The 13766-nt window shown below is 32.8% G+C and overlaps 1 protein-coding gene and 1 long non-coding RNA gene across 2 annotated transcripts; one reads left to right on the top strand and one right to left on the bottom strand.

Annotated features, from left to right (window-relative positions):
* Window positions 1–6739: 6739 nt before the first annotated feature.
* On the bottom strand, window positions 6740–7849 carry LOC143608918 (uncharacterized). The gene is made up of 3 exons (XR_013149351.1): window positions 7588–7849; window positions 7169–7273; window positions 6740–7062 (listed from the first exon to the last, which is right to left on the bottom strand). It is a non-coding gene; the product is annotated as an uncharacterized LOC143608918 (long non-coding RNA).
* A 1880-nt stretch (window positions 7850–9729) lies between these two features.
* On the top strand, window positions 9730–13704 carry LOC143608915 (transcription factor bHLH140-like). Its single transcript, XM_077083817.1, has 6 exons — window positions 9730–9763; window positions 9866–9993; window positions 10266–11173; window positions 11815–12319; window positions 12820–12990; window positions 13190–13704. The coding sequence occupies exons 1-6, from the start codon at window positions 9730–9732 to the stop codon at window positions 13529–13531; spliced, it is 2088 nt and encodes a 695-aa protein (XP_076939932.1). The 3' UTR covers window positions 13532–13704.
* Window positions 13705–13766: the final 62 nt, after the last annotated feature.

Below are 13766 nucleotides of genomic sequence, written 5' to 3'. Positions count from 1 at the left end.
AGTTATATTAGTATGAGAAGTTAAAGAAATAATTCAAACCAATCAGATTTTCCCTTTTTCTTTTCTCATTTAGTTAAATGTATGTGCATATTAATAAACATCATAATTTCTTTATATGGCAAGTATTAATGGCTTTTTAAAGTTTCAAATTATCGAAAGAATTATTTTACATCATATGCATGTTTGTTAATTTTAATATTAATAATGAATAATGCATCATTCGATTACGTATAGTTGATCACATAAGTATATTATTATTATTACTAGGTTATTAACCCGTGTACGACACGGGTGGAAATATAAAAATCGTCAACTAAATACATATTTAAGATGATAAAAGTTTGTTTCATATGTTTATTGGGAGAATTATTTGATATAATTGCAATATATATTCCTATGTAAACAAAGTATTTCAAAACAAAAACTCACTAAAAAAGAAAATTCATAGTACATAGTTTGGAAACATAATTTAAAACTTTAAAAATTACAAATTCATAAACTGCTAAATATTTCCTTATAAACCATATTTTTTGCCTTGTTTGTAACTTTACCTTGGTTATCCAATAAATGCATTTTAATACAATCTCTACTCTTCACTCTTGATAAAGCAACACATAGCTGACCATAAGTAAAAACGGGTCTCTCACATATATTCCAACTCTTGCTAGAGATCTGATTTGAGTTGTTACAATTACATACACTTATCTATTGTGTCACCAATATCACCAACGATTAATGCTGCAACTTTAGATGTTTTTGGCAGGTTGTAAGTCCTTGCATCCTTTTGTCTTGTTCCGATAATGCACAGCTTTAAATCCATATCGAGATCTAAAAGAATCACTTACCATCCGGTATCCTTGAACCAAAGGATTTTGAGGATCCAACATTGTCTTCAAGTAATTCATTATTTCTTTATCTAACTTTTTCCGAACTTGATTCTGAATCGTTGCGTAAGAAAATTGTTATGTGATAAAAATAATTTAATTAAATTACTCATCATTTAGATTGTTCATAAAATTATTAAAAATAATAAATGATGTTTTAAAGACCACCTTGAGTCGTGACAATTATAACATAATATGTAAATTCAGTTATTTCATATAATAATCTTTATTGATGATTTTTTAATAAGTTTTGATATATTTATGCACTATTAATTTAAAGTGGCAAATCAAAATTTGGTGTGATTTGTTTAAAAATAAAAACATTCATAACGATATTATTATATTACATTTTGTGTGTATAAAAATGATGTTTAAAAAAATGTTGTTACGGATTTAAAATATAAATTTACAAAGACTAAGTTTTGGTTGTAAAAAAAATTTATTTTAAAATAAAAAGAGAAATGTTCAACACGAGTTAGTAAATCAAATAATCGTTTACCACACAGGTGTCAAATATATAATATGTCATATATATGTATATGTTACACACTATAATGAATTGTAAAATGCTGTATTTCTAAAAGAAAAATATTTCTATATGAATTATTAGGTATTTATAAGAGTAAAATTACAAGTTCAATCATCTTTATAACTTAAAACATGAACCAAAAAATACATTAAGAAAAACATGCAAAATTTATTTAATTCATATGTTACATGCCCAAAAACTTTGTAACATTAAGAAAAACGTTCGAAAATATATGCTTTAATAGGTAATAGGTTAGTGACCTGTGTACTACACTGAAGAAAATTATATAAAAATACGCCAGTTATAAATATATATTTAATATATTGAAATATATTGTAAATTTTGTATTTATATGAAAGAATAATTTTATATAAATGTTATGTTTTTTGAAATGTATCCAAAATGGAATGCGTAGAAAGACATGCCTAATAACTATAATATTATAAAACTATTTCATTTACTGAACTACTCACTAATTAGTTATTTTTGAAATGTATCCAAAATGGAATGCATAGAAAGTCACTAATTAGCCTTTTTCCAGCAAATACTCCTTCCAGATAATTAGTCATTTTACTAGTTGGGCCGTTATAAGCTGAAATGATTAAAATTAAATTAATGTTACATAATATATTATTTCGGCTAAATTAAAAATAAAATCATATATTTTGGTTTAGTAAGAATTACCAATGGCGGATAGATGCATTAGAGAAATTTTAATCACAACCTAAATAAACCATTCATTGTATGGAAGATAAAACAGTTAGAGAAACTTCAACATGTCCATTGAATCTTGAAGTTTGATGTAAAACCTAAATGGACTATAGGAAAATCATATTTCGATTAAAAACAATACATATAGCAAAGTGCAAAGAAACTGAAATGATAATGACAAAAACGAATAATACATGAGAATCGACCATTAGCGTAGAATAAATACTTTATCGGAAATAGGGAAAAGAAAGTCAGCAGAAACGGCTAAACCGCAAGAGAGAGAAATAAAAATAAATTTTAGGGTATGTAATTTAAGCTTTATATAGTATGAATGAGGTGAGTTGGCATTAATAAGAAAGGAAATGTGTGACATGGCATATAGGTGGACACCCTAAAATGATGCCATGTATTATTATATTGCTTTAATAGGGTAGTAAATAAGAAAAACAATGAGTGACAACATAAATATAAAAAATATCAATATATACAACCATATTAAAATGAGCGACAACATAAATCTAAAAATTATCAATATACACAACTAGATTTAATAATAGTAGAAAAACAATGCACTCTTGTAATTTTGGTTTTGTTAATTGAATGAAGGACAATAATCCACAATATATAGAATGTATCAAACATCTTCTGTTAAGAGTAATAACTTTAGTTATAGGTCTATGGTATATTGTTTTAGCATTCCATAAATATTTAAAATAGATGAATATTACAAATATTAAAGGGAAAAACATAAACAACATATCCTGGAATATCAAATAAGAAAAATATCAATCAATTTGAGAGGTCATAAATAATAGAAAACGAGCATTGGAACAATGTATACAAAAAATTCAATATTTTGTATGATTGAATAATAATCCTTCTTACAATAATGTAATGATTAATTTAATAAATCATAATTTTTTAATCGGTATATGTAAGGAAGTGTAATAAATAATGATATTATGATATATCATAATTTATTTTCGTACATGGTAAGAATGATAATGTGTTTAAAAAAGTACCATTAATTTAGCTGGACAAGAAAATTAATTGATTGACTTCTCATGTTTGGAATATATTATTTTGTAATTTAAAATATTGTATGAGTTAAACAAAAAGAATTCATAAATTAGTTAAGCATGTTAAAAAAAAGTCATAACAAACATATTAAAATTGATGCCCTAATTTAAATGTATTTAAAGATAGTTAATGCATTGACTATGATTTAAAGGTAGTTGATGTATTGACTATGATTTAAAACTAATGGTCATCTAATATAAGTATGGGTGTGCATGGGTCGGTTTGGGCGGTTTTAGACCAAACCCATAACCATAACCAATATGTCGGTTAATAGATAATCATAATCATAACCATGACCGATCCGTTATAGCGGTTTCGGTTAATCGGTTTTGAAGGTTATAGCGAGTCAGTTATGGATCGGTTAACCGTGACCAAACCAATGTATAATTGAGCCTAAAACTTTGGTACTAAAAAAATAAAAATGACATGACATAGTTCAACAAATTATATAATTCTTAATATTAATAATATATATTTAAACAAACAATTAATGGATTAACTCTTTAGTAAAATTAAATTATATAGTATAAAAATGAGAGCGTTATTAGTTTATTACCTTCTTTAATTTTCAACAAATTATCAACAGTGTGTCTAATCATACTCCATAAAGTTAAGAATCTCGTAAATGGGGTGGTTCGGATTTGGCGGGTTTGAAATTATCTTTAACCATAACCGACCTGTATTTGGCGGTTTTTAAAAATTCATTAAACCGACCCGCTGGTTATGTCGGTTATCGGTTAAAATCGGTTCGGTTGTGTCGGTTATGGTTCGGTTAACGGTTATGGCGGTTAATTTGCACACCACTAAATATAAGCTTGCATTTAAATGTGAAAAAAATTTATGAAGACTTGACATTATATTTTTTTTTGAATTATTTAATTGTGAAGAAAATCAAATAAGTGTTTGTTATATATGGAAGCAATAGGGTTGGACCAATAAGAAAATGTCATGTGTCCAAGAACTCAATTGTTTTAATAGTATAGTTAGGTTAGATTATTATTATTATTATTATTATTATTATTATTATTATTCGCCCAGATAACTTCGTCAATGATTCTTATTCTATTCCTTCTAATAAAAGTAAAACCTTATTATTATTATTATTATTATTATTATTGATTTACCTTCAATACTATGTTGATTATCTATTATTTTTATATCCATTCAAACAAAACAAAGATAAAGATTTGGGATAAATTGTCAACATAGATGCAGATTCATACCCTACACCACCCTACACAATAACTTACCAACCATAATACACTATGTAAACTGTCCACACTTTTCATAGAAGACTTAGACTACGCTATAATAAGATATAAAAACAATTATGTTTAATATAGCTCTTTTCCAAAAAGATCCATAGAACTATATATACACATAATTATTAACAAACTCCTTGGGTTTCACTAAAATACCCTACATTGACCTACATAAGGTTAGATATGTGACCCTACATTGACCTAGACACTTTCAAAAGGATAACATGTCCATACACTATCATTCCACACATTTAAAAACACATACCCTTCATTACCCTACACAAACAACTAACTTACCACATAACTTAAAGTTCTATAAATCTTACTCTCAAAGATCTCTACGTTAAACTACACACACATAAATTGTTAACTCTTTTTCACAATGTCTCTCGATTATCATACACGTAGTTTATCTCCTACATAACAAACTACTCGTGTTAACTTAAACAATTACTTTGTATAGGTCATCATACAACCGTTCTCAATCAATACATCCGCACTCACTAACTTGATTTAAATGCAAACAGAAATGGTCAAGTAGTAAAATATGAAATCACATCCAAATAGATAATTCTTGCATTAGTTTAAACATTCAAATAAAACAGCTTGCACTTGTGATAAAACAAAGGATAAATATAACCAAAACACCATTATCCAAAAGGGCATGTTAAAAAACACCATTACCATCACATAAATCGTATTCATACACTCGTTTAAGTACTCGACATTGCCTTCTCTGCCTCTTGATCTCCTTTTTTTATTTTCCAGGTCAATACTGTCAATAATCACTATTGAAGGATTTTTGAAAATCAAAACACAACAGATAATACTGGTCAACTGCTTTGATGGGAAGAATATCATATTATGGCCTTATTCTCAATCCACTGTTATCTCATGTCATCACACACGATATATTGTTTTTACCATACTAGCAAATGTTTTTTTTGAAACGACATCAAACACCGCATATCCTCCCTTTTGTTTATAAAAACCAAGGAACACACAAACATTCATTAATCATTATTAATTATACTTAGTTTTAAATCTAGCATAAATTTATAGAATAAAAAAATTAAGCTTACTACTTTATGCATCCACAAAACAACCGATAATGTGATCCACTATCTCGCTTGATCTGAATGTTCTCAAATAATTAACATGCAAGCATTTGAACAACCTACACATAGACAACATAATGACACTAACCCAAAATAAATAAAAAAAACAACCTACATCTTGATTACCTACATACGCTAACTATTGTCCTACACACCCGCATACAAACAACCACATGTTACCCACATTTAAGAAGCTAATACGAACCGCCTAATCATACATCACATAATCACACTTAAGAAGCTAATACGAACCACCCTAAGAAGTTAATGCAAAACACATGCATCTTGATTATAACCTACATACTGTAAACGTGCTCCTACACACGAAAATACAAAATTAAAACGCTAACAACGCAAAACATGCTAACAACGTACAACCTAAAACTAACACGCTAACAACGTACCACCTGCACATACATCACATCAACCATGTACCACACAACAAAATTTAATTAAGAAACGATTGTACCTTTCACATGGGTCAGGGTTGATTAACTAAATTAAACCTTCTTCGAAGATATATTTTCACAACCTCTTGCTGAACAAAAAAAAGCTGCTTACATGCCTTAGATTGCATCAAAGAACTACTTAAATTTTACTATGACCAATAACCATATCTTCCTTCAATGGCAAATTAGCTTTCAATATGTAATTACCTACACAAAGAAAAAAAAAGACTTCATAACCTACACTTCCTCATAATAATATTATATATTCATTGCCATTAAGTTCCCCCCAAGTTCCTAAAATTTATATTAACCAACAGTTTAAACCTACACGAACAAACTTTTCTGCATACAATTGGTACCTAACTCCAATCTTTTCCAATTAATATCTATTATCAAAGTAGGATTCGTTTGAATTACGTTTTAATATCAAAACCGATAAGCCAAATTAGGGATTCGCTACATAAAAAAAATGTAGGAAACCCAAAATCAAGGTAGTCCTACACCGAATTAGGGCATCAGATCCCAAAATTCATCAAATTTAATAGAACTAGAATTTAGACCCCCACGTTGCGGGGGATGGTGTAAGAATTTATAATTAAGCTGTTAACTCGAGGCTCAACTCCGTCAAGGCTGCAACGTTTAATAACTCCTCACCTTTGTTCCCCGCAGTAATAACAAAATCATATTTCATGTAGATATCAGGTCAGCAAGACAAATCTATTTGATCACTTTCCAACAAATTCCAAATTTAGATTGGTACCCAAAATGCATGTGAGAGCTGTTCTAATTTCAATAAATTTCTACAAAGTTTATATACACAGCCATGACTATAATGGTAGCCTAGTTGGCACATAAAAGCAAAGCAGCATATGCTTTAGTGCTTTGAAAAAAGCTGACAGGAACATTACAAAGATGCGGACACAATAAACCTTGTAATGTTATTGTAGTTTCTTTAAGCTCAACAGAACGCATCGACTTCTCATCGGACTGAATTCGTAACACTTGAAGCTCATGTTCCATAGCCATAACCTGCATATATAACATTTAACTTAATTATATCAACACACCATATAACTTTAATCTTTTATTAACATTAAAACTCACAAAACGTTTTAAGATTGATTCATGAACATACCTTGCTCATCGTTTGCCAGTTGATCGTTTTTTGTGAAACCCTCTACTAATTTTTTCTTCAACCAAAGCTGCAATCAAAATAGTCTCAAACTTCAAATTAACAGTCCTACACAGACAGACACAAATGGAAAATAGAAGTCAATATAGCAGCCGCATAATCAGAAATACATGTAATCAAAATAAAAGTCAATATAATATCCGACTTAAAATAAAGTAGATATTTTTCGACTGAAAAAGAGAAGGCCAACGACCATTGAAAACTATGTTTCCTCACTTTGCAATGATAAAGAAAGTAAAATTTCAAGGAAGTTAAGAAGGGCTACATCCAAATTAACATGTAAATGAGCAAATGACCTCAAATAGTCAGCAAACAGTATGCATCAGTCGTAGACAAATTCAAATAGCAAGATAAAAACAAACCTTGTAATAGCAACAATAAACTCTTAATTGATGGTAGGTAACCAAAACCTGCATCCAAAGATGAACAAAAACAAACTGAATCAAATATTCAACAAAAATTAAGTATAAAACATAGATATACTAAAATAGCCTACCATAATCAAATAGCCTATAAAGCCTAAAGTCTTCACCATCATCACCGATCACTACCAACAACATAGATTGCAAAGTCAAGCCATCAACATAAACCGTCATCAGTCTCGCAAAATAGAAAACAAAAAGAAAACACGAATCTTGGAAGCAATGCTACGTACCTTCGAGAGTAAACATCCACCCACCAGAGCTGTAATCTGGGGGGTTTGGGCTTGAGAGTAGATGGAAGCAACAAAGGATAACATAAGTAATAAGAGACCACGCATGCAGCAGCTCTCAAGCCTCCCAACACAATAAAGGAAACACGTGGGTTACAGATCATTGAACAATATTAAACTCGGTGGTACCAACAACCAAGCTTATTATACAATCATTGAAGCATGAATTGCAAATGAACAGTAAAGTTGTGAGACGTTGAAAATTATAATATAAGGATAAAGAAATAAAACCCTAACCTTCATTAAGCGTCGAAGATTACCAGAGCTTCACTTCTAAAAAGTAGGTTTTCATCAATGAAATTCAACTTTTAGACGCAATCTTTTATAAACTAGGATGATTTGTAATCAAGTGAATCATTTAGTGGATTTAGTCAATTAACTCTTAATTTGGAAGATATGAAAGTCCTATGGTAGTTGTGTGATATCCGGTACAATGAGTATAGAGAATATATTTTCAATGTTTTAACATAACACAATTTTACACTCATACCCTTTTTCTTAAAAAACTAATAGAATCCATGAACCAATTATTTACAAAAAATGCTATAATAAATGTAGGCCATAGATAAAGACAATCATCGGTTATAATTAACTTCTCTAATTTTTCACACGAATATGATTTCTCCACTGTACCATCCCATATATATATATATATATATATATATATATATATATATATATTCAAAACCCAATAAAAACCCGATGGGTTTCATTTGGGTGTGCTCGACGAGTATTTTAATAAACTAGCGGGTATGCTCAACACTAATGGGTAATTACGTGATAAAAACCTGACAGGTATGTGAAGAAACACTAAATGGCCCCGGCAGATTAAGGATAATCTTAGGGTTAAGTAGATGTTTCCCACGAGGGTTAGGTCCAGCAAAGATGGTTATTCTTCTCGACCTGCAAAACAGACACCGTGAGCTCGTCACTGAGAATGGGGGTTCCTCCTTGTGACCACCCTCCGGCGTGAGAATCAGACTAGATTGTTCTGAATATAAGTGTATATCGAGAGAAATAGCTAGAGAGAAGATAACATGATAATACCGTTCCAAGGTGTTGGAGTATTTATAGCCGAAGGTAGGTTTCCAAGCAGGTACGACCAGCTCTATAATATTCATTTTCCACCAACTACGGGATATGTTCGTGCCACGATGGGAGTTGGTGGGTAGGCAGCGGCTGATAGTGACATTTTGTACTGGAGCGTGCTGCTCCTCGTACTATTGTCGGTGAGCTGTCACCCTGTGATTGGTTCATGGGTTGCTTTTGCCAGATCTTGTCTATTTGTCCATACCTTGGTAGGTATAGTACAAAAGATCTTCTAGAAGCGTACGGACTGGCTCTTTTGGGCGGGAATATTCCCGCCCTGCTCATTCCTTCTTCAGGTAACATTACTGAAGTATAAGAGTTAGTGCCTTATGCGTCTAGCCTTACTGTTAGTGCGGGTAGCCTTCCTTCTTGGCTTGTATCTGCAGCTGCGGGAACAGGCAGGGTACTTTACTAAGGGAGGCTTTCATGCGGGAACAACTGGCTTACTGCGTGTAAGGTCTTCATCTCTCTGAGCATGGTGGGTCCTGCGGATCCAGTTGGTCTTTGCGCAGACGTCCCTCTTCAAGGTGAGTCTTGCGAGTCCAACATGGCTTTACTGGGACCTACCTCTTCAGCTGGGAAAACCTGACTCGACCTGACCCTACCCATTGCCATTTCTGGCTGCTTACTCGCGGGCGATCTAAAATCTAAATAGGAACCGAACCCTAAACCTTTGGGGGTTTAAACGATTCAATTGCAAATCATGGAAGTCGATGATGAGATCATCAAACCTAAAGGTAATCCTTATAAAATTGCATTTTCTGTTATGAATCTTGAAACGAGACCCATGTTCTTATTCTTCCTTTCAGTTATTTGAATGATGAGATGATTTTTTACAGATAATAATAATAATAGTAAACCCTTATTAGTGGTGGTGATACTAGTCGGTGCTCCTGGTAGTGGTAAATCAACCTTCTGTGATCATGTTATGCGGGTTTCTACCCGACCCTGGGTCCGCGTTTGTCAGGTATGCAAGCCAACTCTTTGTTGTTATCTGAAATGCAGTTATTATCATTCGGTAACTAGAAAACAATAATTATCACTTGATTTCGATTTTGCCATGTAAAAGTTTTAGTATCCGGATAACATCAGACACAACAAAAAATCCTACCACTAAAATATACTAGTAACAGATAACTAACTCTAAACACTCCCCTAAAAGTCCATTAACTTTATTCGGATCTTCAATTCATTGTCGTAATATTTTGGTCCCAAATGCCATAATGATGTTTCATGCAGGACACGATTGGGAATGGCAAAGCGGGAACAAAAGCACAATGCCTAGCTCTAGCATCCACCTCACTAAAAGACAAAAAAAACATATTAATAGACCGATGCAATCTTAACATAGAACAACGTGCAGATTTCATTAAACTCAAAGAATCTCACCAAGTAGACGTGCACGCACTAGTTCTTGATCTTCCAGCAAAGCTTTGTATATCCCGATCTGTTAAACGGACCGGGCATGAAGGAAACTTACAAGGTGGAAGAGCAGCTGCTGTTGTGAATCAGATGCTTAAAAAGAAAGAATTGCCCAAATTAAACGAAGGGTTTACACGAATAACGATTTGTCAAAATGAAAATGATGTTCAAGAAGCACTTAATGCATATGGATCACTTACATCTTCAGATGCTCTTCCATCTGGCGTTTTTGGCGGGAAAAAGACTGATACTAAAGTCCAACTTGGAATTATGAAGTTTCTAAAACGAGTGGATGCTCCAAGTAATGCAACATCTGATAAAACCATACCTGAGTCATCAAGTGTAACGCCTAATAAAACCGTACCTGAGTCATCAAATGTAACTACCAATGAAAATCAGGAAAGTCAAGAAAGTGGGACCCATGGTTTAGATGGTGTTCCGACTTTAGCTTTTCCGTCTATATCTACTGCTGATTTTCAGTTTGATATTGAAAAGGCGTCTGAGATTATAGTTGAGACGGTAGAGGAATTTGTGAACAAGATTGAGAATGGAAGGCTTGTTTTGGTTGACTTATCTCATGGGTCAAAGATATTGTCTTTGGTGAAGAGTAAGGCTGCTATGAAGAATATCGACCGGACAAAGTTTTTTACTTTTGTTGGAGATATTACAAACCTTCGGTCAGGAGGTGGCTTGCACTGCAATGTAATAGCCAATGCTGCAAACTGGTAAATTTTAAAGCTCATGACTTGCTTGCAGCTCACTCGAAAAAACTCGCTTGAAAGTGGCTCATTTGTAAATGAACAAGCCGAGCCTGAGCCAAGGTCGGCTCGGCTTATGGCTCATCTGTATTAAAGTTCAAGTTTACACACACACACGCATGCATACAGTTGTAACTTAAATTGTATGACATTTTATAATTGAATAAAATATTAAAAGTTCTATTAATGTTGAAAATTGTCGTTTGGCTCGTTTGAAAGTAAAGACCAAGTTTTATTATATATAAATCAAAACCTAAAATTTAACATATAAATTATAAATTTTGCCTTACGTAGTCACGTGTCGAAATCTTATTTTCAGTTTGATATACATCAATGTGTAAAATATAGAAAAATTAACAATAAATGAGCTGCCTGGACAAGCCACGAGCTGGCTCTAGCTCAACTTGTTAAGACAAGCCAACCGGCTCGACTAAGTTTGTAAACGAGCTAAGCCTGAGCCCACTCTGGCTCGGCTCATCTCGTTTATAGCTCTACAGTGCTTATTAACACACAAATAGTTATTTTCAAGTTAACAAAAAAGTGTTTGTGAGAACTGGATCCTACCCACTCTAAAACATGACTTGTAAAGCCATATGTAAACCGTGCAGGAGGCTAAAACCCGGGGGAGGAGGTGTAAACGCTGCCATATTTGATGCTGCTGGCCCGGATTTGGAGACTGAAACCAAGAAACAGGCCGGATCTCTTACTCCCGGAAAATCAATTACAGTTCCGCTTCCTTCAACGTCCCCCTTGTTTTCTAAACAAGGCGTGACACATGTCATACATGTACTCGGTCCAAATATGAACCCTAAAAGACCAAATTGTCTCAAAGACGACTACAACATTGGATGCAAAGTTCTTCGCGAGGCTTACTCGTCTCTTTTTGAAAATTTTGCATCTATTGTGAGAACTCAAGAGAAATCATCTGGTTATGAGGTTTCAAACAAGAAATTGAAAGTGTTTGTTGAAGTTAATGAATCTAAAAATATGAACAAGGATTGGGGAACATGGGCTCAAGCACTTTACAAGGTTGCAATGCATCCTGAGAAACATGGGAATGGTGTCATTGAAGTTTTGGATGATGTTGTGGTTTTGAATGATGTTTACCCGAAGGTTATTTTCTTCTCCTTTTTACTTTAAATAGTAGTGTGCATGACACTGAAATAACCGACAAAACCGTAAAAAGTAGACTTGTACAAAATAGAATTTTTTATTTGCTTGCAAAAGACACCTAATCGACCCGTAAAAAGTAGACTTGTAAAAATCAAATTTATGGATTTTGATTTTTAGTTTTGAATATTAAATAGTTTCTGATATTTTAATAAATGGTGTGGTCCAAGAATTTTTGGCTCAAATGTGTAACAGTTAATCACTAACTAACAAAAAAATTTAGGCCTAAATTCATTGTATTGGGCCAATTTTTTGCTCAAATGGCAAAACTGAAAAAACCGAAACTGAGCCCATAGTAAAAACTGAAACCGAATGGTTTCGAAAAACCAAATGTTTAATTATTGGTTCGGTTTGAGTCCAACCGACCTATGCAGACCTATAATGTTAACATCCCCCCTGCCCCTTCTTCTTCTTCTCTACTGACACACACGTTTGGGTTTTAGGCACAAAGGCACATTCTGGTGATTGCAAGAGCCGAAGGTCTTGATCGTCTTGCGGATGTGAATCGGGAACATCTTCCTATATTAAGGACAATGCACACGGTGGGTGTGAAATGGGCTCAAACTTTTCTAAAGGAAAATCAATCATTGGTGTTCCGTCTTGGATACCATTCAGTACGTGTTGCTTTATTGCTTGTACTCAAAAACCTTCAGCAAAATGGGTGATTTTTCAGCACTGATTTCGGTTAAGCATTTCTGGTTTAAAGGTTTTTGATGTTATATGAATATTTAATGAGCTAAATATGCCTTAAATATAAAGATTTATCTGTTTGTTTAATCATAAATACTAAATAATGGTTTTGTTTCTTGTCAGTCACCTTCAATGAGACAACTACATCTTCATGTGATAAGTCAGGATTTTGACTCGAAACATCTCAGGAACAAGAAACACTGGAACTCATTCAATTCTCCATTCTTCAGGGACTCAGTTGACGTAATTCAAGAAATCAGTGAAAATGGGAAACCAACATTAAACAAGGATGAGAAATTCATGTCAATGGAGTTGAGATGCAACCGGTGCAGAAGCGCACATCCAAACATCCCTAGACTAAAATTACACATCACCATTTGCAAATCACCGTTTCCTGCTAATTTACTACTGCACAGTGAGCGGTTATTGCAGATTGCACCAAGCAAAGATGATAATGCTTGCTAGTGTAGTCAGTTGTATGCTATATACCCAAAACTGTTTCATTGTAACTTTGGTTTGAATATCAGGTGCTTTAGGTTTTATATGCTGCAGACATTTTAAAATCTGATAAGGGAGCCGGATTGTGGTTTAAAGTTTTCGCAACAAGTCCTTAGTTATTAATCTCTTATTACAATAGACTCCTTCACTTTATCTTATCTATAATTTACAAAGACTTGATACTTGTATATGGTTGTTTTAA

This window comes from Bidens hawaiensis, unplaced genomic scaffold (genome assembly GCF_021521415.1).
Source record: "Bidens hawaiensis isolate Kalapana, Puna unplaced genomic scaffold, B.hawaiensis_p1.1 tig00419453_1, whole genome shotgun sequence".
Classification (NCBI taxonomy): Eukaryota; Viridiplantae; Streptophyta; class Magnoliopsida; order Asterales; family Asteraceae; genus Bidens; species Bidens hawaiensis.
Note: the sequence above shows the minus strand (reverse complement) of the source record. Positions and strands in the feature narration are given on the sequence as shown.

What these genes read in the sequence shown, in the direction of transcription:
- LOC143608915 (XM_077083817.1), top strand. Translation starts at nt 9,730, where the DNA reads ATGGAAGTCGATGATGAGATCATCAAACCTAAAG. An exon ending in TGAGATCATCAAACCTAAAG is followed by an intron (nt 9,764 to 9,865) that starts GTAATCCTTATA and finishes GATTTTTTACAG; the next exon opens with ATAATAATAATAATAGTAAA. An exon ending in TGAATGATGTTTACCCGAAG is followed by an intron (nt 12,320 to 12,819) that starts GTTATTTTCTTC and finishes TTTGGGTTTTAG; the next exon opens with GCACAAAGGCACATTCTGGT.